Source organism: Myodes glareolus, chromosome 15, assembly GCF_982192425.1.
Source record: "Myodes glareolus chromosome 15, mMyoGla1.1, whole genome shotgun sequence".
NCBI classification, from domain to species: Eukaryota; Metazoa; Chordata; class Mammalia; order Rodentia; family Cricetidae; genus Myodes; species Myodes glareolus.
The window spans coordinates 53391690-53417948 of NC_142040.1; the positions used below are offsets into that span (position 1 = coordinate 53391690).

Below are 26259 nucleotides of genomic sequence, written 5' to 3' on the forward strand. Positions count from 1 at the left end.
AGCTCAATTCAATCAATAAAAAAAAGGAAAATTGCTCCTTTTTATGCTTCCTTGCTTGACCTTTTTAAAATGCTGGGAGTTGGGGGGGGGGGTCCCTTTCTTTCCACCTGGGAACCTCATCTGTAATGATGAACGCCTAAGGTCCTCCAGGGTCTAAGATATGATGGTGGAACACGGGCAGTCGGTGCGGAAACCAGAAATAGTTTCTGGACTACAGTGGTTTCAGAGTCTGCCCACTGGATGATCCTACAGCTCTTGTGCCTGCATTTGGTTCTCTTTGGGTCTTCTTCCCTCCCCTTAATAGTCCCTCCTTCTGTTTTAATATCATCTATATTCTGTCAATATTTTTCTTCCCCAACTCCCTTAAGATCTATGTATTCTCAATGTCTCATGTAGTTTTTGTTTCCCACCTTTTTTTTAATCATCTTATTTATTGAAGTGCATGTGTGGTGTACTTGTGTTTGTACAGGTGTGTGTGTGTGTGTGTGTGTGTGTGTGTGTGTGACCTGAGACCACTGGAATCCTACACTCTGACTCTCTTTCTTTCTTTCTTTCTCAAGAGTGTATTTAACTGAACTAGCCTGGTGTGACCACCAAAGCCCAGGGACCCTCCTGTCTCCATCTACAACCCTGGAGTTATGGGTACAGCTATACCTGGCTTTTATGTAGATGCTAGGGATTCGAATTCAGGGCTCAGTGCTTGGATAGCAAGCACTTTTAACCCACCTAATCATCGCTCCTACCCCAGAAACAATTTTTAATCTGTCACTTAATTTTCTGTGTCAATGTAAAGCTGTATTTTCAAGTTAGTTTTGCATATGACTGTTCAGTACATACCTTTGCCTCAGTGTGATTCCATTTCTTCTCTCCCCATCTGTACAACGACTTCTTTCATGTGGTATGTGTGGTGTGTTTAAAAGCATTTGGAAGACGGAAATGCAAACTATCTTTTCTGTTGATCAATTCACATTTTCATTTCTTGCAATGGATTCAAGCAGAGATAATCCAAACAAATTTAGCAGTACCGATTGGAAGCCATCATTTAGCAAGTCTCTGATCGTTGTGTAGGAGTTTACCAGCAGACAAGGAAGAAAGCAAAAGCAACCAGGATGGAGCTCTTGGGTTAGCCTCCTACTGCAGTCTCTGGCCCCCAGTGTCCCCTCAGAGTTTGTTCTCGGACACGTGGCTGCTGCAGCTGCTCTGTTGGCTTGTTTTCACTGGATGATTGGCAGCTAGTCCCTTTCCTCTGGTTCTTCCTTCAGCTTATACTGATTGTGCTACTCGGTGTGGTAAGAAGTTTGTCATATGGCATTCCCTGGGGGCTTGTTGGAAATGCAGACTTCAGGCCCACCCAGATATTTAGGATCAGTGCGTTTATTATGAGTGTGTATATATTATGAGTGTATATATATTTTGTGTAGATGTATAAATGTTGGGTTTTGTGTGTGTGTGTGTGTGTGTGTGTGTGTGTGTGTGTGTGTGCAATAAGACCTCCCTTCTGACCTCAGGGGTCAAACTCCCCAAATTCATACCTGTGGCTATTCATATAATCCAAGGAAACACACGCTATTCCTAATGCATTATTTCAGATGGAAATTTGAACTAGAGACTGAGTAGATTTTTTTTGTTTTTGCTACAACATCTCTTTCCCTCCTCTCCAGTGTTTTTCACTGGCAGACAGTCTTTTCAAAAATTGGAAAATATAACTCTCTTGAAAAAAGGAAGGAAAATTAGCCAACCCATTAAAGAGTGAATGACCAGCAAAGTGAAGTGAAGCCTGTTTAAAGAAGAAGAACATCAGCAGTTAGTGCAGGACAACCAGAGAAAGCCAGGAGAGCATGCCAAGGACAAGCGTGTAACCCTGCATAAAGCAAGTTCCCTTTGCTCTTGGACAGTAACCGTTTGCATTTCTACTTAATAGAAGTATTTTACCTTCCGTCTTCTGCTAATTATCTGTAACTCCACAGTCTGGTGTCCCCTTAAGAGTAAGTTATAGCTCAAACAGGAATACCTAGAGAGTCTCACAGCCTTTCATTGGGCCTGTTAGATACTGTTTTAGAGTGAAGTCCGAAGGCTGGGATTTCATCCTTCCTTATCCCAACATTTTGGAAATGCTTTCCCAGCACTAGGTGTAACCATACTCAGAAAACTGAGCATACTTCACATGCAGAAGAAAAGAACCCCAATATGATTCTGATATCAAGTTATCTTAGATAGCAGTTCCACTTGGGACTCTTCATAGCATCCCAAGACTTTGATAGGAACAGCAATATTGATATTTTATATTTTATTTATATTTATTTTTTATATGAGTGTTTTGCCTGCGTGTATGTGTATGTACAGTGTGCATGAAGCACCTGCAGAGGCCAAAAGGAGGTGTTGAATCCCCTGTGATTGTAGGTACAGACAGCTATGAACTGCCATGTGGGTGCTGGGAATTGAACTCAGGGCAGTCAGTGTTCTTAACCACTCAGCCGTCTCTCCAGTCCCCAATATTGATATGTTAATTTCTTGTTTAAGTCTCGGTTTCTGCTAAGGCTGTAAGCCTCAGGAGAGCAGGAGTGTTGGGGCCTTTCACCTCTGTGTTTTCAGAGTGCTAGAGAGAACCTGGCACATGGCAATCACCCATAGTTAGTATTTCTTTATGACTGAATGACAGGGATCTCAGAGCAGGTGAGTCTGCAGGGAAACTCAAGTCCAGGTGCTAGATTCAGAGCAAGGGGCAGCTGCTACTGGAAATGCTTGGAGCTCAGCTTGTCCATGCTTGTTGTAGTGAATGGCCAGCTTGGCTTTGCTTTTTGCAAAGTTGGGAGGATTGAAGGTCATTGTAATGCCATTGTTAGAGTAGGCTTCTAGAGGGGAATTATTGAGTATCATCAGGACCTGCTTGGGTTTAGACAGGACAAAAAGGGAAGGGAGACAAAGGAGAGTGGCTCATGCCACCTCCCTTCTAGTTCTAGGCACACGCTGTTATGTGAGTCTGTGTAATATTCTTTCTACTGACTATGAATCCATAGGGTAGAAGAAACCTGACTGCCAGGATTCTGAAGCCATAGTAAACTATGGAAGAGGCTCTAGAGAAAACTCATGTGCATCTAGACCATATGCCGGTCCATAAGCTGTCGGACAGTGGGTTTCCACTTCATAAAAACACCATTTACCTACCAGACAAAGGCTATTATTATTATTATTATTATTAAGCTAATCTTATTTCTCACTTTAAATTTCTTGAGTGGGGAGAATGAAAATTAAAGGGACCATGATTCTTAAAGCTGAAAATGAAAACTGTGCTTTACTAAAACGTCAAGAATATAGTCTGTGGTCGTGCCAAGTAGAGCAGTTACTGAGGAGTAGCCAGGGCTCCTGTGCTGAGCTGAGCCTGTATTCAGGAAGGGACAAGTCCTTAATCCTGAAAAGTTACCACGTAAAAATACAAGCTGCAAACAATGCCCTTAGGGAAAAAAAAAGGAAGACTAGTTGGTAAAGATTTAACCAAGACCAGCTCTTTGTGTCCAGGAATCTCAGACATGCTTTCACCTTTGATGTCTTCTCTTTAAATGCCTTTCAATCTATTCTATTGGAAGCTGTAGAGCATTTCCTTAATTGGTGATTGATGGGGGAGGGCCCAGTCATTTTTTAGTGGTTCCATCCCTGTGCTGGTGCTCCTGGGTTCTGTAAGAAAGCAGTTCCACTGGGCGATGGTGGCGCACACCTTTAATCCCAGCACTTGGTAGGCAAAGGCAGGTGGATCTCTGTGAGTTAGAGGCCAGCCTGGTCTACAAAAGTGAGTTCTAGGACAAGCTCCAAAGCTATAGAGAAACCCTGTCTCAAAAAACAAAACAAAACAAAGAAAGAAACAAAGCCGATGGAGCAAGCCAATAGGTAACATACCTCTGTGGCTTGTGCTTCAGTTCCTGCCTCCAGGTTTCTGCCCTGTGTGAGTTCTTGTCCTAACTTCCTTTGAAGATGAACGGCAATATGAAAGTGGAAGCCAAACAAACCCCATCTTCCCCAATTTGCCTTTTGGTTATGGTGTTTCATCGAAGCAATAGGAGCTCTAGCTAGATACAACTGAAACCTGTCTCCTAGAGAAATCCTCAGCAAGGGCTCTACTCCCTGTCCATTTTGCCTTAGGGTTATTCATTAGTGCTTGTGCAACGCAGAACTCAAGCCTTTCATACAGCAGGGCTTATCTTTAATGTGCTGTAAGTAGCTAGTGCTTAAAATGAATTAAATCCAATGAAAATTTTAACAGGTTGGGCTCTGTTCTTCGCAGTGGGGCAGACCTGTCATTGACACAGAACTCATACTACCCCCAAGGTCCTCCAGTCACAGATTGGGGATTCCCAGAATAGAATGATCTCATTTTTCAGTCAGGAATGTGTTTTGTCATGTGCACAAAAAGGCCCTTAAAAAAAAACTGTCTCTATCTCTTTTTATCTCACCATTTGAAAAAGAAAATCTCAATTGTATCGATGAATGAGACACAGTGTAATATATATATATATATATTGTGTGTGTGTGTGTGTGTGTGTGTGTGTGTGTATGTATAGTCTATGGTGATGAAATAAAGAGAACATTTTTGTCTCCTTAAGCATTGGAGACTGTTTTAGCTAGCACGCAGCTGGAGGTATTTGTGGACTCTGCTTCAGTGTTTTAATACACAAATACAGTATGTACTAGCCAAATTAGGATAATTAACATTTCTATCTCATTATTACTTTGTGTTGAGAGCATTTGAGATCTCTCTTTAGTTTTTTTATAAAATGTATTACAGGTTAGTCTAAACTGTACACTCTAATGTTCTGTACAATGTTAGAACATTTTTGTTTTCTTTAATGAGGTTTGGGTATCAATGTATCCAACTCCCCTCTCTCCCAACCTTTCCCAGCCTCTAGTAATCACTATTGTGTTCTCTTACAGACTTTACAAAACATCCTCATATAAGAGGGACCATGTAACATTTGTCTTTCTGCAGCTCACATTTCATTTAATAATACCCCACTGATTTTGCTGTAAGTCTCAGTGTTTTTTGTCGAAGGCTGAATAGTATCCATATATTCATTATATTTTATTTTGTACAACCTTGTGTTATTGTGAGTCAAGGTTGATTCTATAACTTATATTATTGCTCAGTCTTTGTGCTCTGTACTGTCTGGTTTTGTGTGTCAACTTGACCCAAGCTAGAGACAGCAGAGAGGAAGGAGCTTCAGATGAAGAAATGCCTCCATGAGATTCAACTATAAGGCATTTCCTCTATTAGTGATCAGTGGGGGAGGGCCCAGTCCCTGGTGGGTACTGCCATCCCTGGACTGGAGGTCCTGGGTTCTGTAAGAAAGCAGGCTGGCTGAGCAAGTTACCTGAAGGAAGCCAGTAAGCAGCTCGCCTCCATGACCTCTGCAGCAGCTCCTGCTGCCAGGATCCTGCCCTGTTGGAGTTCCTGTCCTGGCGTCCTTCAATGCTGGGCTATTACGAGGAAGATCCAGCCAAACAAACAAACAAACAAATAAACCCTTTCTTCCCCAACTTGCTAAGGACAGGAAAACTTGAAATCCCTTGGGAAACATGAGATCCCATTCAGATCAAGTCAGAGCCTTCCTTGATATGGAAGTGTAAGCCAAACAAACCCATTCTTCTCCAGCTTTCTTTCTGGTCATGGTGTTTCCTCACAGCAATTCCTAAGGCAGGCTCCCAGCTCAGGTGTGGCTGACACGTGCTAAGAAGCTATGTCTGAATCACAGGGGTCAAAGGTTTGCATCTCACATGGCCAATTTTGGGGGGAGTAGAGGAGGCTGCCCAGACTTCTTGTAGAGACGGACTGCGAGGTGGGCAGAGATGTGGGGCAATGCCAGGAACGCATAACCTCACTTTCTACGATGCAGTAGGCGCTGTGGAAATGGGGCAGATGTCAGTGGGGGCCACACCTCTTCCATCTTTGGTCTGAGTTAGCCGTTCACTTTTCTGTGCTACTGTGACCCCTATCCACCCTCCATGTCCTTCATCTTTCACAACTGAAGCATCAAATCTGTTAAACCTTGTCCCTGTTTTCACCAGGTCAATATTTCTTTTTTAAACTAAATTCTTGGATAATGCAAACTAATTATTTTAGGATATTTAGACTATCAAAGAAAATAAAAAAGAAGGAAACCTTTGGGCAGATTGGAGAGATTGATTTCTTTGGGAACCCTTCTCTACTTTGTCACTGAGGCCCCAAGCTCTTTTTCCTCTGGTTTATCAAGGTGTGCAGCCAGGCAGTGTTTGGAATCCACCCACTCGCTCATATTGAATACCATAGTGTGATACTGTCCCAAGGCCTTAGTTTCAAATTCCTTATTTCCTCTAAGATGGGGATTAAATTATAATTAGGATTTTAAGTGTCATTTATTCAACATCAGTGTATATTAAGGACCAACAATGTGTTGGGACGGTTGCTAAGCAATGCAGAGATAACACTGAGCAAATAGATGAAAACATCCACCATGGCACTGAAATTCTGCCCCGAGAGCAGCACTAACCGAGATTGTTCTGGCAAACACACACCGCTCTATACACTGTAGTAAGTGCTCTGATGAAGAGGAAAGGAGGCCATGACAGAAGGGGTCCCCAGGTGGGACCGCTGTTTCCTTCTTAAGGCAACATCAAATGTGTACACATGTGCAGGGAGATGATGGGAGAATGTGAGAGTAGGAACTTGAAATGCCATTTTTCTCATCGTCTCCTGGCCCAGTAGAAGGAAGATTCTTTGCAGAGAGCAGATAGGTTTGAGAAGGATGTTTTACACACATCTCTATACACCTCTGAAGCTCCAGAAAGCTGTGGGCACATCATCATGAGGGTTGGAGTTCTCTATGGTCTTCAGACAAAACAAATCACAGGTTCTGAGGAATCCTCTCTGCCCAGAGAGCAGAAAAGAAGTTACTCCTAAATGCCTAGGAATGTTTGTGCATAACCTCCCCCCACCCCGCCCCAGTCTCCCGGGAGGCTCAGGGAAGGCTCTGACTTGATCTGAATGGGATCTCACATTTCCCAAAGGGATTTCAAGTTTCCCTGTCCTTAGTTCAAACTTAAAAACAATCAAGGCAAGGCCTGTCACACAAGGCATTTCCTCTTAATGCCCTTGAGGCCAGCCAGAATGTTCTGGAAAGGTCCCTCTGGAATCTTTGGAATGGTGATGGTGCTGTCCACGATGAGAATTTGTCAGATGGTTGTCATAGTGTAAAAAAAGCAATTGTCTGCCACTCCCAGTGGATGCGATTATTTGAGGGGAAACTATTACTGGAACATAATCTGACCTGTGGAAAATACATTCTTGCGACTGTTACGCTGAAAAGAAGGGGGATACACATGTACATTACTTGTAGATGCATGTATGTATTGCCCGATGCATGTGTGTCTTGCCCAGACTGTTTGTTGTGGGGGTGGGGGACGACTGTGAGATGGGCTGCTTGTTGGGCGGGTACGACTGTGAGATGGGTAGGTGTGGGTAAGGTAGGGTGTTAGATGTCGGTAGGAGAGTGCAATGCCACAATATAGAGTCATGTGAGGCGAGCAAGATAAATACGCTACAGTAGGAGAGGTTTTCCCATTTGGAAGGTTCACTTACAAGCCTAGGACCCAAGGGGACTGATAACATGTGAAAGGCCCATACTAGACCAGGTCTCTGCATCCCCCGATTGCCCAGCCTCTGTCACTTCCTTCCATCCCTCAAGTCCACCCATGGTACGGAATCAACTATCTCAGGGCTTCCCACCCTAACTCTGCTTCCCAGGAGATAATGAACTGTGTTTCAGGACTGGCTATCTTGGTATTTTTTTCTTAGTAGTTACTGTAATGATTTTGGCAAAAATCTTGGGTTTGAGATGAATTCTGTGTTGGCCAGCTTATGTCAACTTGAGATTTTGGAAGAGGGAACCTCAACTGAGAAGAAAGCCCAGACCAGTTGTCCTGTGGGCAAGTCTGTGGTTCATTTTCATAATTGGTCTGGGAGGTCCCTGCTTGCTACTTCTGGGACACTGGTCTTCAGTGCTATAAGAAAGCAAATGGGAAATCCATAAGGAAAAAGTCAGTAAGCAGAACTCTCCATGGCCTCTGCACCAGTTTCTGTGTCCAGGGTCCTGCCCTGAGTTCCTGCCTCCAGGGTCCTGCCCTGAGTTCCTGCGTCCAGGGTCCTGCCCTGAGTTCCTGCGTCCAGGGTCCTGCCTGAGTTACTGCCCAGACTTCCCTGGATGATGAACTACCATCTGTAAGATGAAATAAACCCTTTCCTCCCCAAGTTGCTTTTGGTCATGATTTAATCCCAGCAATAGAAGCCCTTACTAAGACAAAGTCAAAATATCATTGTTTCTGATTGTTAAGGGGAAACACATGTCTTCATCTTCAGTTCTTTCAAACATTTGAACTAGTTCAAGTAGCTAAAATGTCCAGGGGACAGAGTTGGCCTGTTCTATTAGTCCCAAGGCTGGATACTAGTTTTTATCTAGGTTTAGATAATCTAAAAAAATATTTTCTATCAATAGTTTTATACATTTATATGACTTTTAGTCTTTTCTACTCCCATTCTCCTCTTAGCCTGCTTCTCACAAGTCCCCATCTGATTTCACGTCTTTCTTCTGTTATCAACCTCACTGAGCTTAATTAGGGTTTCTTGCTGGAACATGGATAGAAGGTTGTTTACTGGGATGAGGACAACATACCACTGGCTACAATACTGAAGAAAACACCCTTCCCTCAACAACCACTAACTCTCAACAGTACCTCAGGGAGGGGTGGTTCCTTATGGTCCCTCCTTTATCTATGATGAAACATTGATGGAGCCAGTCTTGGGTAGGGCTCATGCAGAAAACCGCAAGTGATGTTGCCCTCATTCTGGGTGGCCTCATCCCTCCTTTTGTATTCCGTGTATCTAACCCATATTCCATTAATGTCCTTTCCCTCATTTAACTACTCAGACAGGTTGTATCACCCAAACGACCCAGGTTTAGTATGTTATAGTTCTGCAGTTCCGTAATTGGAAATGGATCTCTGTAACAGGAAAAGGCAGGGTCTGTTTGTTGGAGTTTCTGCCCCGCCCTGCCCCCCTGATGTTTAGTCCCAGAGAAAAATCACACAGAAATCTCTCTAAGTTATAATGCTGATTGGCCCGTTAGGTCAGGCTTCTTATTAGCTAACTCTTACATCTTGATTAACCCATTTTTCTGATCTATGTCAGCCATGTGGCTCAGTACCTTTTTCAGTGGGGCAGCTCACATCCTGCTGCTTCGGTGATCTGGGCAGGAGTGGGAGGAATCAACTTCGTCCTCCCCAGAATTCTCCTGGTCTCCTTGCATCATTTCTACTTCCTGTCTGGTTTTCCCACCTATACTTCCTGCCTGGTCAATCAGCGTTTATTTAAAACATGATTGACAGAATACAGACAATTCTCCCTCACCATTTCCACCTCTTTTTTTTTTAAAAAAAAAAAACAAAGGAAAATATCCATAGTCCATATTTTGGGAATGTGGGCGTAGTATTCCAGGTTACTTCCTGCTGGTTAGGGGTGCTGATAATCTTATAGGGACCTAAAGAAAATTTAGAGTTATGATCAAGTCCTGACTGAAGTATCCTGTGAGTCTTGATCATCTCAGGCAGCAGTCTTGAACCCATTCTAGATGAAGAACTCAGACATCTGGCCATCTGTTCCTACCGGAGACTGCTCAGGTGGTCTCCTTTGCTCAAAGATGATTTTTCTTAACTCTGAATAAATCCAGAGCCTCTCATTTTCTGTGGAAACAAAAGCAAAATCTCTTCTCCAAAGTAACATACCTTTTGACTTCAATTTTGAAGCTAAGGTATTTTCAAAATACCTATCTTGGATTAATTCTGCAGCATTTATAAGCAAATATTTTTTTAGCAGCTGTTGCTCCTTCCTCAGCATTTAAACAATTCAAAGAGAGCATAATAGCATACAGTATCAAGATTCCCTGTGTATTTTCCATCTTTACCTGGCTTTATTTTTAACCTCTATTTCTTTTATTTTTACTTTTAACTTTTGGCTTTTTGAGACAGGTTCTCTGCATATCTTTGTCCTGCAATTCCCTCTGTAGACCAGGCTATCCTTGAACTCCCAGAGATCCGTCTGTCTCTGCCTCCCCAGTGCTGGGATTAAAGGTGTGTACCACCACATCCAACTACTCTCTTTCTTTCTTTTTCTTATTTCTAAGGACTTTAAACCATTTAGAGGTTTTTTTTTTTCTTTGAATCTCTCTTTACTGTATGTCTCTCTCTTTCTGACCATGTCGGTCTTTAATTTGCTAAGGAATATGGAGAAGACACCACTCAAAAGCTCCTATGGCATTTCAAGGTCCTTGACAGGAAGCAAGCTGCAACATTGTATCCATGACCACCTGCTTGAAAGAGTCAGAGTTTTCCCTGGCAGGACGGCCCAGAAAGCCGGCATTTTAAAACAGCTAAAACAGCGCAGCTTTTTTCCTGCTATGGCTGAAAACCGAAATGCTTTACTCTAGTCTTTCCCAAGCTTTCTCAGGCTTTGTGTGGTTGCAGTTATCCACGTGGGCGCCATTCTGTAACATGAGTGGGCCTGCTTGTTCGGATTTCTGTCCTGCCCGGCCCCCCAGCTGTTTAGTCCCAGAGAAAAATCACACACAGATCTCTGTAAGTTATAAAGCTGATTGGCCCTTTAGGTCAGGCTTCTTATTAGCTAATGCTCATATCTTGCTTAACCCATTTTTCTGATCTATGTTAGCCATATGGCTTGGTACCTTTTTCAGCTGTCGGCTCACATGTTGCTTCTTCGGTGATCAGGGCAGGAATGGGAGGAATCAACTTCCTCCTCCCCAGAATTCTCCTGCTCTCCTTGCATCATTTCCACTTCCTGTCTGGTTTTCCCACCTATACCTCCTGCCTGGCCAATCAGCGTTTATTTAAAACATGATTGACAGAATACAGACAATTCTCCCTCACCGGATTTCAGTGTACCAAAATCAAAGTGCTGCTTCTGGAGACTCCTGGCAAGAATCCTGGCCCTTTCCAGCTTTTGGAGGTCATTTGCATTCCATGGCCTATGGCCTCAATTTACTTTCACAAAGCCAACAACACTGGAACAGTTTTTCATAGTCTAGTGTTTGTTTTGGTCTCTCTGGTCTTCTGGTCACCTTTATTTGCAGTAATCCTGAGCATAAGCAACCTCACTAGACACGAGAGGAGGGAGGACATTTGGCTACGCACATATTGTCTACATTTCAGCTGTCTCTTAATTATGTGAACTTCACTATATAACAATTTGTACAGCTATTTATCATGGCATAAAATGTTTCTGAGCACTGTTATGAATGGAATCTTATTTCCCCGCAGAGGTCATTTGTAGTCAATAAATTATAGTGAAAACTTAAATGTACTATAAAAAAGGCATGGGCATGTAAAAGTAACCAGGAATAATGAGCTTAAATGACGAGTCTTATAAAATGAGCATAACCGTGTTCTGTAGAGCAAGTACATCTTGTATTTTAACACATTTAAAATCATAAAGGATGCGAAATACAGTCCTGCAGCATGTTTGAAATGTGAGTGAAAACCCTCATGCTTCCAAAAGCTTAATGCTATTATTACTTCCTCTGTAGCTTGCAATTGTATTTTTTTTAAAAAATCATCCTTCTTGCTTAGACATGGACTTAAAAAAATGAAAAGTCTGGGCGTCCTCATCCTTCATGGGGAAGAAGAGCGATGGTTGAAGGGAAGAAGGGAATTGGAGTGGGAAGCCCAGAGCAATGTCAGTGCAGTGCACGCTGGCAGAATGCAGGCCGCCAGCTCTGCTCTTCCTGCCGGACACCTGCTTGCTCTTGAACAACTGGCCTGTGCGTGGGGTACCTGCCTCCCAGGGCATTTTACTGCAGTTGGAGAGATGACTTTCTTTTTGTTTTATAAGGAGCCCAATCTTTCTCTGCTCATTATCTATGGGTTAAGAACTTGTTCCTTGAACTTATCATTTTACGGAAGTAGTACACAGTAATAAAACTCAAAAGAAAATCTGGTCCATCTTTACTTCTCTTACCTTTCTCATTACTTTTGTTAATTTCCTTTTCCCTTCCTCTCTTTTCCAGCGGAATTTCTTCCTTCTCATCTATTGTAATCCCCTCTCTCCTTGCTTGGCCTCTGTCTCTTCATCTGGGAAACTCTAGTAAATGATATCATTGGGCAAACTGGTGACTAGATATTAGAGATGAATTGAGTGTGTGTGTGTGTGTGGGGGGGTAAAATCTGGTATTTTAAATAAGTTTTAAAGTAAAATCTGATTATATCACTTTCTCCCTTTTTTCCTCCCTCTATCCCTTCTTAGCCTCTTTCCTCCAACCCCTTCCATGCCCCCTCAAACTGACACCTTCATTTTCCTTACTATTGTTATATACATTTATTTATATGTCTAGGTATGCCTAAGAATATGAATGCAACCTGCTGTGTCCATTTTCATTGTTTGTGTGTATATGATTTCAGGGCTGGTTACTTTGTATGAGATCATCAACTCGGGGCTCATCCCCTGGAGATGCCAACCTTCCCTCTTTAGTGCCTGTAGCTCTCTGCCTAGGGGTGGAGCCCCACGGAATTTTCTCCTTTCTATGTTAGCATCATCTATTGCTACTGTTGCAGTCCTGTCTATGATACAGAAGACATCCTGGCAGTCTGATTCTTACAGTCATTCTGTACTCTCTTTCATGCTGTTTCCCGAGCCACAGATGCAGAATCTGTGATACTGATGTCCACGGGGACTGAGTTCCCAATGATATGTTCACATCTGCCTTGTGTCCAGTTGTGGTTCTGTGATGGTCTCCATTTGCTCTACAGAGAAGTTTCTTTGATGAGGGATGCTAGCCATAATTCTATCACATATTTTCATCCTCAAGTGATTGCCAGTTTTCTTAGGTAAAGCAATGGAATGATGATTATGTATGGGGCTTCCAGCTTAGGACATACATTTTGACGTATAGTAAGTTGAATTGCTATAATATCTACAGATAACCCTCAGATGGTTCAGCACGTAGTGCCACCAAAGGTGGTGAATTATTTGTTGAAACTCTTAGTATATGAGTGTGTTTTATACTAAGTGGATGGTATTTGCTTTTGAAAAATTTTAAAATAATATATTGGGGAAAGATAGGAAAAATAATTCTCGTGCACTCTTTTGACTAATTTACCTTTTACAGTTTTATATGTGGCACTCATGCCCTGCTTGCAGAGAGACAAAACTGCTGTACTGTTGGCTATCCTGTGGTACTTGCTCATAATCCAAATGGTCCTGATGTAACTGTTCACATGGTGTCCCCATTCGATGCTGACAGGACACTAAGAATAGCATGACAGTTAAACTCCAACGAACGTTAATCAATGTGCAACCTTAAGGGAGAAAAATCATTAAGCTTCAGGGAGTTTGAGACTTTTCACGCTGAATGCTGTCAGTGTCTCCGTTCTCCAATCCTGAAGCTCATTTCCTGGATCCCAGGTTGTACAGTGAAGAAAATAGATGATAGATCAGTTTGGGTTGTTGTTGGGGGATGAAGTAAGTCTTTCTGATTAAATCAAATTGTTTTCATCCCAGTTTCTTCCCTGAAGAATTTTATTTCTGTGAAGGACGCACACACACATACACACACACACACACACACACACACATTTTTCCACTATTTAGTTTATGGCATTGGTATGTTGGCCTCCCCGTCTCCAAACCTGGTGCTCTTTTGAAAGAGTTATTGCTAAGCTGTGATGTGTTCTGCAGAGAAGAACAAGGCTGCTAAAGAATGAGTCCAATGACCAGTGACGACGTGTCAAAGGAAATGGAGGTCTTGAGACCAAAGAGAGAACCCTCGGAGGCACATACAAATGCATACAATGTATTTAAATTGATGTTACAGATAAAATAATGGGCACATTTTGGTGTCATTCTAAAGGGCAAGACTAAGAGGATTAGTGGAAGTCACAGGGCAACAGAAACTCATACCATAATAAGCAGAGGCTTCTAGCAATTAGGACAATTTAGGCAGGAATGGATGACTTCAGATTGTGTGGGTCTTCATTGGATGTGCCCTCAGGAGTGTGGGTAAATGGAGGTGAGGAGAAAGGTCCCTAACAGCTGGCAGATGGAGCCTTTGAAATTCAAGCAATGCTAACTAAGCTTTTCTGACTTCATCAGAACTAGATATTGTTTCTGAATCCATGCTAAGTGACAGACACTGACATACGTGCTTCTTTTGAATGAGCAATTCACTCTTAATGGTTGCTCCGGTGCGCTTCTACCCTGTCCCGTGGTGTGACCAAGGACACGCAGCAAGACAACACAGTGGCACGATAAGAATGTAAATGTATGTTTAACTCTAAAATACAAGCTCTCAGCACTCACTATATCGATGATTTTGAATCTGCAGGTTGGTTGGAGTCCATTACTTGGCCACGGCAATAATTTAGTGTGTTGGAATCAGAATTTCAAATAAATGGGGTGTGGACTGAAGTTGTAGCTTGGTGGTGGAGTTCTTACCTAGCACAAGTAAGGCCCCGTCTTCCATCCTCAGTGCTGTGGAAAGAAGAGAGAGAGAGAGAGAGAGAGAGAGAGAGAGAGAGAGAGAGAGAGAAGATAGGGTAGAACAATTGATGGAGAATAACATAGGATCTAATATATTTGAATGTCTTCAACATAAAACTTCAATGTACTACCCTTGAATACGTTCTTGTGAGTGCTGGGATTTCAATGTGAAGAGCATCTTTGTGGGTCATGACCAGTGAGTGTCCTGTCCTTCTGGATCCTTAACCTTCCAGGCTTCCATTTGTGTGACTTTGCTGACCTGTTTACTTTCCTAGGGTGCTGTAATCAATGACCACTAACACTGAGGCAGAGCAGCAGAAACTCACTCTAGTCTCTTCTGCCATTGTGTCTCCAAGTGTGCACTCTGACCTGCCTGCCCTTTTTTCAAGTCTCCTCAGATCACGCAGCTCAATGTTTGACACTCCAGGGAAATTTCTTTGTCGCGGATGGGTCCTTATTTAATTATATCAGCAAACTACACCCTATTGCTGTGTAAAGTAACATTTGCAGGTTTGGGGGAATAGGATGTCACATCTTGGGGAAACTGTATTCATCCTAAACACCAGAACTGTGTTGCAAATTCTGTAAAGTTTGGAAACTTAACACGGTGGGTGGCATCCTACTCTAGGTAGGGGACCTGTGAACCCTGTAAGAGTAGATCTCAAGCATGCATGCATTAATTCATTGCTCTCTGCTTTTGACCATGGATTAAACACTGTTAGGGTTTAATCTGAAATTCTCTCCACAGATTCATTTTTAGCATGTGTTCCCTATTGCTGAGGTTATTTTTGAAGGCTGTGGATCCTTTAAGGGGCAGGGCCTGTGAAGGTTATAAACTGGTTCTTGGTTCCCACTTCCTTGTGAGCATTATGTGAATGGCCTCTGTCACGTGAACTGAGATTCCTTGACAGTGTCTTCCCTGCAGTGATCAACTGAATTCCTCTGAGACAGTGGAGTAGAGGAAATCTTTTCTCCACTCCATTCAGGTCACTAATGTCAACCCTAATCTTCCCATTCCCAACCACCACTTGCTCTGAATTTGCTCTTCGTCCTCCCTGTGGGCCTGCTTTGTCTTAGCTAAGCCTGTAGTCCAGCTCCATGAAAAGCTGGGGTCCTTCCTCCTGAGCTCAGGACACTCTTCCAGATATGGTTAGCTTTAATTGATAATGACACAGTCTTGAAACACATAGGAAGAGAATCTCAAGGAGGGATTATCTAGATCAGGTTGGAATTTCTGTGCACGCATGCGGGGTAAGGGGGTATCTTGGTTGCTTAATTGAGGGGAGTAAACTTACCACTGTGGGCGGCGCCTGTCTCTAGTCAGGATCTCAAGCATGTATGCAATAATTCATGTTCTCTGCTCTTTGCCATGGATGTAATATGACTTATTCCTTCATGTTCTTGCCATCTGAATTTAACCTGAATGATGAATTGTAACATGGAAGTGTGAGCCAGTTAAGCCCTGTCTTCCTTCTGTGGCTTTTGCTGGGGTAATTTATCACAACAATGGGAAGTAAAGTTAAGACACAGAGGCAATTGTTAGATCAAGAAGATAATCGTACCTTCTCAAAGAGAGAAAGGTTCTTACTGTGTGTTGCTTCAGCTATTGCCCTCTGTTTACTACTCTACGGGTGAACAAATAAAGGGGTTTGTACTGCACATCTTAAACCATCCTCCAACAGAAAGATCTCCACATGCTCCTTTTGGGTCTTTTTCTTTTTATAGTCATAGTGAGTGTCTTCCTCCTTCTATCCCCTCTCGGGCATCTTTATCGCCAGCTGCTCATTTGACTCCACCTGGACTGGTTTGGAGCCCCTTAGCAATTCAAGACTTTTCCAGTTTCTAGTTACCTTACCTATAGTACTTTAATCTTGTCTTCACGGGCTTAAAAATATATTGACTCAAGTAGAATGATTTCATTTGTGCTTATTGAGGAAGAAAAGAAACCAGTATAATTACTTAAATCTATCTCTCCTTAAAGTCACGGAGGGTGGCATCTAACTATACCACACTTGTTCTTCCACAGCTGTGACAGGAGCCGGCTCTGGAAACTGCATTTTTTTTCTAAACAAAGAACTCCTCAAAGGAGTTTTCCTGTCTTCTGTTTTTAGAGCTATTATATGGATATACATATTTGTTGACGTACAAATTCAGGACTTCAGTGTTGTGCATTAGACTCCTTTATTATCGTCACTTGTCACCTCTGTGACAGTGAAGCTGAATGTGCCACCGGAACCCCTCAGGGTTGGTTTGTGCCCATCACTAGGCCGTCAGAGGCCCTCCCCTTTGCCAGGGCCATCATTCAACCTCCTGGAATGCTGTGTCTCTGGTGTCACCGTGAGCGAGGGGGTGCCCCTCTGTCAAAGTCGCTGCCTTTCATGGCTGTTGTGTTCTTCTCGGCAGGGGTGGGAGCCTTCCACACCAAGATAGGGTAAGACAGAGCAGGGATATTTTCTTCATATCTCAGGGAAAACTTTGTGTTCTCGCAGTAAGGGTGGCTTCTGGTTGGACAATGATGACCTGCTGTGTCATGAGGCTGAAATCACCGAGTGGCTTTCTGATCCCCGCAGGAGAGAAAGAGCTTTTAGTTCGCGGTTCCCTCCCATTGTTCTCTAATAACCCTTTCCCTGGCTTCCGGTGTGCTAGCAATTTTCCCGCTTTTGCTTTTGTTGGGCTCCTCATTTTTCTGGGGAGATATGGCAAACCGATGACTAATCGTTTAAAAATAAAATTCGACACAGAGAAATTCGTAGATGCAGAAGCCTTTTTGTTGGATTCTTTATTGGGAGAAGAGGGTGTGTCTGGGTGACTCTAACTCTCTGGAATCATCTTTTATTCAGAACAAGGAAGACTGTTTGGTAAGGGTGGAGCCACCTGTGGGGGTCCCAACTCTGCCAGAGGACGGTGTTGGGAGCAGTTCTATAGAGATTTTAGCCATTTCTACAGTGACTTTTGGCTAATAATTCTTTTCTTAGCTTACCTAGGAATGCATTTTGCAATCTAAAAAATGTCCTTTAAAAAATGTAAGGGTGATTTCAGAGGGGCACTTTCGCATTTATGTGCAGGGTTCCTTCAGAATTCTCATTTTCTTCTTTAAACAAAATGGTTTTATATTTCAAATCCACAATGCTTAGTCGCCTAGGACATCTATTTGCTAGAATATTTTGAGGAAGACCTTTGCACTCTCTTTTGATACAGGATTTCCTTCTGTATGCTGTGAATATGTTTTATTATCATTGGTTAATAAATCAAGTTGTTTTAGTCAATGGCTTAGCAGAACAAAGGCAGGTGGGAAATCCAGAGAGAAATACGGAGAGAGAGTAGACAGAGTAAGGGGCTACCATGTAGCTACCAGAGACAGATGCCAAATCCTTACTGATAGGTAGGCCGCAGCCCCGTGCCGATACACAGATTAATAGAAATGGGTTAATATAAGATGTAAGAGTTATCTAGAAATATGCCTAAGTTATTGACCAAACAGTGTTGTAATTAATATAGTTTCCATGTTATTATTCGTGTCTTGGTGGCCGGGAAACAAACAAGTGGTCTCTGTCAACAGTCTTCACCTACAGAGATGCTGTGGCTCTGCTTTGCAGTCTTGCAGCCATGGAGTGTTTTTTACAACTTGTATTTAGCCACTGTCATACTTGACATTCCTTGTGATTGAGGCAAACTAAGGTTTTAATTGAGTTTATTACTGTGGCATTTGTTAATTTCATGTTACTGTGACGGAATGCCTAGCACAACCAACTTAATGGAGGAAAACAACACACACACACACACACACACACACAAAAAAAAATACATGCACACTGTTGTCCTGGTTTTGTTTCTGTTGACTGTGCTAAATATCATGACCAAAGGCAACATAGGGCAGAAATAGGTTTATGGTTTTACAGAAGTCAACACAGAAACCTGGATACAGAAACTGACGGAGAATCCATGGAGAAATTCTGTTAATGTCCCTCTCCCAGACTCACGTTTAGCTACCTTCTTAGACCCATCTGTGATAGGCGTAGTCGACTGGTAGTTAGAATTAACCAGTCCAGCTCAAAAACAACGAATATAATTTAATAATTGGAAACAGAGAAACTCACACGACCAGGGTCCAGCGAGCACCACGCGCAGCCGAGAGAGAGAGAGAGAGAGAGAGAGAGAGAGAGGGAGGGAGGGAGGGAGGGAGGGAGGGAGGGAGGGAGGGAGGGAGGGAGGGAGGGAGGGAGAACAAGTGTATCTGGATCCACAGGTCTTTTTTCCCTGGCCCCAGGCGGCCACACCCTAGCCAAATGTGATTGGCTGAGCTTCCCCATCACATCTGCCAAGGGATCATCCTGCCCCCAGTAGCATGGGCTCTTTGATCAGTTAGAATGACCTCATAGACCTGCCCAGAGGCCAGTCTGATGGAGACGATGTAGTTCTTCAGTTGAGATTCCCTCTTCCCAGATGTGTGAAGTTGATAACCAAGGTTAGTCACAACACACACACACACACACACACACACACACACACACACAGAGAGAGAGAGAGAGAGAGAGAGAGAGAGAGAGAGATTCCAAAAGGTTTCTGTCTATCATGGTGGAGAAGGTATAGTGGAGCAGTCAGTTGATCTTGGTGGGGGTTTGTACAGAGGCTATGCATACCAAGATGGACCAGCAAGCAAAGAGATAGTGACAATAACCAAGATTGAATATAGCCTCCAAAGACCCACCCCTAATGATTTACTTCCATTAGCTATGTCCCACCTCCCAAAGTTCCATGCTCTCCCCAGGTAGTGCCTCTAGCTGGGGAACAGGTGTTCAAAAACACAAGCCTGGGGTTGAGGGTGGATTTCAGGTATTTTTGATTGAAAGCACAACAAAGTAGTTTTTACACACATCCTTGGTTTTATACCAGGTGGAAGTAAAGAAGATAAAAGGCAATCAAACACAGAATACAGACAATTCTCCCGCATCAAATACCACATAATGGAAGAGTACAGTGTTTTCCAAACCGTGATACGTTTTTTTGTTGTTGTTGCTTTTGTTTTTTGTTCGAGTTCGAGACAAGGTTTCTCTGTAGCTTTGGAACCTGTCCTGGAACTAGCTCTTGTAGACCAGGCTGCTCTCAACCTTGCAGAGATTTGTCCTCCTCTGCCTCCTGAGTGTTGGGATTAAAGGTGTGCACTACCACCGTCTGCCTAATACATGGTTTATATGTATCAGATGCTTGCTCTGTGGACCCTGGGGTGTTCTACCACATCTACCTAGTCCTGAGGTGGGCTTAAGGGCCCATACATTTTTAAAGAATATTTGTTCAATTTTATTTTATGAATGTGTATTCTGTTTGCATGTATGTATTTCTACCATGTGTGTGTCTGGGGCCTGTGGAAGCCAAAAGAAGGTATTGGATTCCCTTGAATTGAAGTTACACATGGTTGTGAGCTGCCAAGTAGATGATGGGGATGGAATTTGGTCCTCTGTAGGATTAACAAGTGTTCTTAAACAGTCATCTTCTCAGCCCCACATGCACATTTTAAATAAGTTTTCCATAACATTCTCTAGCATACTAAGATTCAAGAAGCCCAGACCAGAGTATCTCCTGATGTCTTCTTCTGTTTGGTGACTGCATTCTTAGTCTTTGAAGACCCACTTCAATGACTACATGGGTGGCTTTTTGTTTTGCTTTGTTTTTAAATCCATTCCAGTTTTTCCTTTCATGAACAACAATAGTGAACCTATGGGAAGAGCGCTCAAGAATCATGGCAGGACAAATACACTTAGTTCCATGTATTACCAAGTAAGAAACGAAGGTCTTTTAGAGATACCTGGCTCTTCTACCTTTTTACGAGCAGGGCTTTCTTCTTTCTAGAACCAATCACTGTCTCCAAAAATAAATAGCGGTGTCACACTTATCTCAGGATGAGGAAATGAATGACCTAGTCACGGAGGAGGTGCTATCAGTGTGAGAAACTCTGCAGAGAGACATTTATTGAAGGCCAGACATGATTTAGAGAAGCTTTTCATGCATTACCTCATTAGTTCCCTAGAGTAACTGCTCAGCAGAGAGCATGCCACCATCCCAACTTGACAGATGAGGTCAGAGACTCGGAAGGACCCAAATTACTTGTAAAAAGATGCATTACTTCTTCCTGATGGAGCTGAATGGTGAACTCAAGTCTGTTTGACCCCAAAGTCTGTTTTTTTTAAGTGGAAAAAAAACCCAGAATGTATATTTAATAGCAAAGAAGAGGAGGCTATGGCTTGGTAGACCTGGGACCTGGAAAACTAACTGATAACGGCAATCTTTATTGGGGAAAGCTCAGCTTAGAAACTGCTCTTGCTTGTTCCTAAGATATGGCCTGAAAGTCTGCCTCCTGCCCTGTGTCGAAGACTAGAGAGGAGCTCCTGCTGGAAGGCTCTAGCAGAAAGGAAGACTCAGGCTTGTATTATTTCTGCTCTGCTGGGACCTTTCGGCCATTCCGTTGGGTATCCAGTCTGCAGGGATGATCCACCAGTCAGTGTGTTGCCTCTGGTCCTGCCTTGTCTTAGTCCTCTGCGAAGGTTGTTTTTTTTTTTTTTGTTTTTTGTTTTTTTTTTTTTTTTGTCATTTCATGGAGAACAAAAAAGGTCAGAAAAATGTCGCTTCCAGATGTGTGGAGAGAATTATTTAGATTTGACAATGCTGTACATCCGGGATGTGGGTTATAAGGGCCATTACGTTATCCTTACCTCACCGATGTCTGAATCTGAGCTGTGGTTTGAAATTAAGTGTAGACTTAAAACTTATTGATTAGTGTCAGACATGGTAATAGGGTCCTTTGAGGGTGCTGTTGATGACAAAGGGGGACAGGGAACTTCTTGGCTGATGATAATCATCTTTTCCTTCATGTGATTGCTCCCTTTATGAAAGATATATGGTGCTTTGCCAGTTATGGTTCGTGCATATCGTTCTATGTTTGCCATGCTATAATAATTATTTAAGTCTTATTTTAAATTACCTTTAAAAGGCCCTGGTGTTTGGAAGCATCCACAGGTATTTCTAAGTTAGTTAAAGCAGATGAGTTGATTTCCACAAGTGAGTTAGCTGTGTTCCAAGGATGGTAGATAAAGAAGGAGGAGGAAAACATGACAGAGAAGGGAATTAATCTGCTATGGGCTTCAGCCAGGGCCTCGTTCTGCATAGGTTCCTCTGGCCAGTGAATTCATGTGTCCTGTCACTTGTTCCCACAATCCCCTTGAAATGTAGGAGAAGGGAATCAACTGTACGGAGACCGGGATGTAGGTGGCTTTGTTCATTCAGAGTCAGCTGAAAATAGATGATTTTCTGGGATAGCTAGCTTCAGGCAAAGTGTGAAGCCAGCCCTCCCACTGGGAGCAAACTGTGGTTTCCTCCACTGTGGCCTGACTTCTACAAAGAAGAGACCAATACACTGGGGGCACTGGACGCCCTGAGCATCACAGACACATGTGTGTATTTGTGATTTGGAAGACACAGTGCACAACCTGGCCTGAGAACACCCCCATTTTACTCCATATACCACAGATGTGTCTTCGTCCTTTCTCCTGCCTGTCCCTTCTCGACGACCCTGTTCAGTGGGTCTTGTAGCTAGCTGCCCCACTTACACACTCACAGGTCCTTTACTCCCCTACCCTGGGGAATTAATGGCTCTCCAGAGGCTCCTTCCAGCCTCTGTGAACTATTGAGACAGATATGATGATGATGATGATGATGTGTGTGTGTGTGTGTATGCCTGTGTGTGTCTCTGTGTGTGTGTGTGTCTATGTGTGTATGTCTGTGTCTGTGTCTGTATGTGTCTCTGTGTGTGTATGCCTGTGTGTGTCTGTGTATGTCTGTGTCTGTGTGTGTCTGTGTGTGTGTCTGTGCGTGTGTCTCTGTGTGTGTATGTCTGTGTGTGTCTGTGTATGTCTGTGTCTGTGTGTGTCTGTGTGTGTGTGTCTGTGCGTGTGTCTCTGTGTGTGTATGTCTGTGTATGTCTCTGTGTGTGTGTTTCTGTGTGTGTGTATGTCTATGTGTGTATGTCGATGTATGTGTGTGTGTGTGTGTGTGTGTCTGTGTACTTGCAGGGATGACCCCATGGAGGAATGCAAATGTAAGAACGCTTTTAGGAAAATGTGTGACCATCAGGCATTCTTGGTCCTATTGCTTTAGAACAGCCAGGCTATCAGGTGGAGTTCTGTTTGTTTCTTCTCCACTATTTGATCCAAAGTTGGAGTCTGAAGAATCCTCGATTAGCCTTCCTTGTGGTTTTGTAATTGTTTCCTTCAGGGACATTAGTATTAGGTTGATAACAGTGCACAATGACCACAGGGCCCAGGCTCCCTGAGGAGCCCTGGATTCTGCTGTGTTTCTATGACACCAATGAGCCTCATTAGCAAGAGGCAGGCTCTCCTCTCTCTTGTTGGTCTCTGATTCACAGCAGAAATGAAACCAAATCTCGGTAATGCATGGAGCCCGTTTCCACTATCTCATTGCAGTGACTTGCTGCTGTTCTCTGGGCCTTGTCAGTCATTTCTGTCACACAAGTTCTTCACAGACAAAGCTACAGAGAAAAAAATTGTCCTGTCTCTTGGGAGATGTCAGACTGAAAACAAACCCAAGGTTAGAGGTAATTCATCTTGTAGGCTATTTACGCAATATCATCCTTCATACTAAGAATATTTTGAGGTTAGCATCAAAATAGAAAACCAATTGCAGGATTAGTGTTGAGGTCTGGCTATATTCCTGTCTACACTGATATGCAGTAGAAGACAATGAGGAACTTAGAGGGACACCCGACTGCAAAGAGCCTACCTTGCCTCCAGTTTGCCTGGGCTGATCAACTAGTCTTGTCTGGGAGTTGAGTGGCATTAGGCTGAGATGGGTGGAGTGAGGAGCTGGGACCTGGAGGCCTTTCCCAGTGTCCCTCAAGTCCCCAGGTTTATAACCCAAATACTCCAGTAAAACCACATTGTCAGAGTCTGGAAAGAGCATAACGCAAGGCAAGACCCTGCCCCGCCTCTGGAAGTCCTACAGAGGCAAACTCTTTTGCCTTTTACAATAACTTGTAATTATCCCCATGTTTCAGTTGAGATCTGAGAAACTGAGTAGACCATTTACCTAATATCAAAAGTGGAGAACCAGTTCCGATTGAGCCCAGTTTCACTCCGGGGTCTAGTGTTCTGATAACTTTGGCATAAAACTTTAAAAAAGGTCACTTAGGGGTAGACTCTTTGTTTCATGCTTAATGGGATCGGAATCCTGAGTGTTTTGTAGCCCAGAAGACATCAAACCCATGCATAAGAGTATATGCTAAGTATAACTGGCATGTTTCACCACGCCTGACTGGCAAGGACTTTGCTAAGGACCTCAAATGGGCACTAAGAAGTTTTCCTTAGGGAAAGCGAGTAGAAAGAATTGCACTTCTAGATTAATTGAATTTCTCATGGGCCAGCATTCTGAGCTATAGAACTGAGCCCATATCCATGAATTAGAACAGCCTCTGTGCTTGGAACATGGCAGAGGGCTATCCGCTGGAGAAAACACTTAACAGTGTGTTTGTTTGCCTGAGTAAGGAATTAAACACATCCAGGAAAGCAACAGGGTGACTATATGGTCATATCATCGCCCACAGAAAAATGTTCTGTTATCAAGGGGTTGAGGGCATGGGTACGGACTCCTTGGGGGAGTGCAGCGGCATTGGCTGGCTCATAGATGTCCAGCAGTTGTTCTAAGGAAGATCCAGGAGACTGAGCAACTGCATGTGACATTTTGGACTCATGTGGACACGTGGACATCTTCATTAGCATCTCACAGGCATCCATGACCAATCATTTAACACTTATAATTAAAAAGACATTTGATCCAATTATTTGTGTGAATCAGAGTGTAAGAACACTGGTTTGGGGATTTCCAGAGATTATCAAGGTCTACATACGTAATGCTTCATTTTAGTAATTTTCTTTGCAGAGTTGATTCATATAAACTCTCTTATTGAATATATTTACAGACTGGAGTTTTCCACCTACCACACGGAGACTATTTCATCGAGCCTGTTAAAAGGCATCTGCTGATGGAGGAAGGGTACCACCCTCACGTCGTGTACAGGAGTCCAGAGACAAAGGAGCCCACCTGCGGATTAAAGGGTATTGTGGCTTCTGCATCTTCACAGATAAAGAGTGTTCTGCTTTGTTATTTTTTTTTTTGTAAGCATGACCTCTTCAGCCAGCTCTGATAGGTGTGACTGTAATCCCTAAATATTTAGAAGGCTGAGACATGAGGATCCTTAAAGTCAAAGTCCGCTTCCTTTCCAGATCTATTTTGCATTAAAAAAAAAAAAAACCTCTCCAGAATATCCTAGAAAGAAATAGCATGAAGAACTAATGCTTTTAAACATTAGCAATATGAGATTGCATTAGTGTTAGTGTAGAATATTAGCAAATAGCTGGCAGCTCTTCAAGCTTGCATATGGAAGGCAGATTCAAATGCTTGATAATGATGTGTGAAAATTAACCAAAAAGCTCATCAACTCATTATTAGATGATGAATTTAGCAATGTTTCTGGCTACACTGTTTTGTGTCTGATGTTGGCTGAGCCATATTCCCTGCTCCCTGGGTCTGCTCCCCTCTACCTACCACCTTTCCCCTTTATCCCCCGCTCCCTGTTCCCCTGTCCTCCTGCCCTCCTGGCCCCTGTCCTCCAGCCCCCTGTTCCTCAGTCCTCCGGCTCCCTGCCTACCTGTCCCTCTGCTTTTTTGCTTGTCTCCTTGTCCCCTTACCTGTTCTCAGGCATGATCTGAGCTGTTCCATTCTTTCTTGCCTTTGGTAGTTAGGATCTTGGAGGAGTTAGGGGAAGGGAAAACCATGGTCAAAATATATTGCCTGGAAAAAGATTTTAATGGAAAAGGATGATTTTATCCTTCTCACTTTCAAACGATAAACAATAAAATGGTTTTCACATATAAACTGACCCAACTAATTTCATCACAACTCACATTTTCTTTAATGTGTAGGGAATAAAACCTATGTCTAAAGGGCTACTCAAAATCAGAATATTTCTTCAGCTATTCTTTTGTCTGTTTCTTCAGAGAGAAGGTAACAATGTCAGAAAGACCAAAAGAACAAAAGAAAGAGTATTATTTTGTGTCTTAATGGTCTGGCAGTCTCACAGGGGAAAGGAATGAGGAAGGAGTTAAAGCAGTGGCTTCTGGGCAGAGCCACTGAGGACAGCTGCTTTGCAGTCAGAGCGGAAGGCTGAGGGGGCACATGAGCATGCTCAGTAGAAACATTCCCAGGACTTCGCTCCATATAGTCTCAGCAGTGATTGTAAGCAATAGGAAACTCTCAAATGTGCAATGAGTTATGTGCATAAAATCAAACGACTGCCTTAATTCTTTAACCCTAGTAAGTAATTGCAACTGGGTTCTACATTACATAATTTGCCGTGAAAAGCTTGTAGCAAGCGTGACAAGAAAGGAAGACACCAATCATCTGGCTGATTGGATTGCCGAAAGTGCCAATCCACATAATCTCAATGTGAAATTTAGGGTGCTGTTTGTCAGAAACCCAATCACTGGGTAATTACCCCATTCCTATTATGCTTCGGGTAATGGAGACTGTGTGGTGTGTGTGTGACTTTGTGGCTTTAAGGTAGACTCCCAGGTTTAGATTGCCTGCATAGCTAGAATTACTAGGGCAATAAGTGAATTTGTCTGGGCGGT

At 43.0% G+C, this 26259-nt stretch overlaps 1 protein-coding gene across 3 annotated transcripts in view; it reads left to right on the forward strand.

The window, feature by feature from the left end:
• The window catches only part of Adamts12 (ADAM metallopeptidase with thrombospondin type 1 motif 12), a 252692-nt gene that overhangs the window by 69685 nt on the left and 156748 nt on the right, over window positions 1–26259 (forward strand). For all 3 annotated transcript variants that reach the window (XM_087896951.1, XM_087896950.1, XM_085676631.2), the window contains exon 3: window positions 24549–24684. In XM_087896951.1, coding sequence (XP_087753077.1) covers window positions 24549–24684 — 136 coding nt within the window. The remainder of the gene's footprint in view (window positions 1–24548; window positions 24685–26259) is intronic.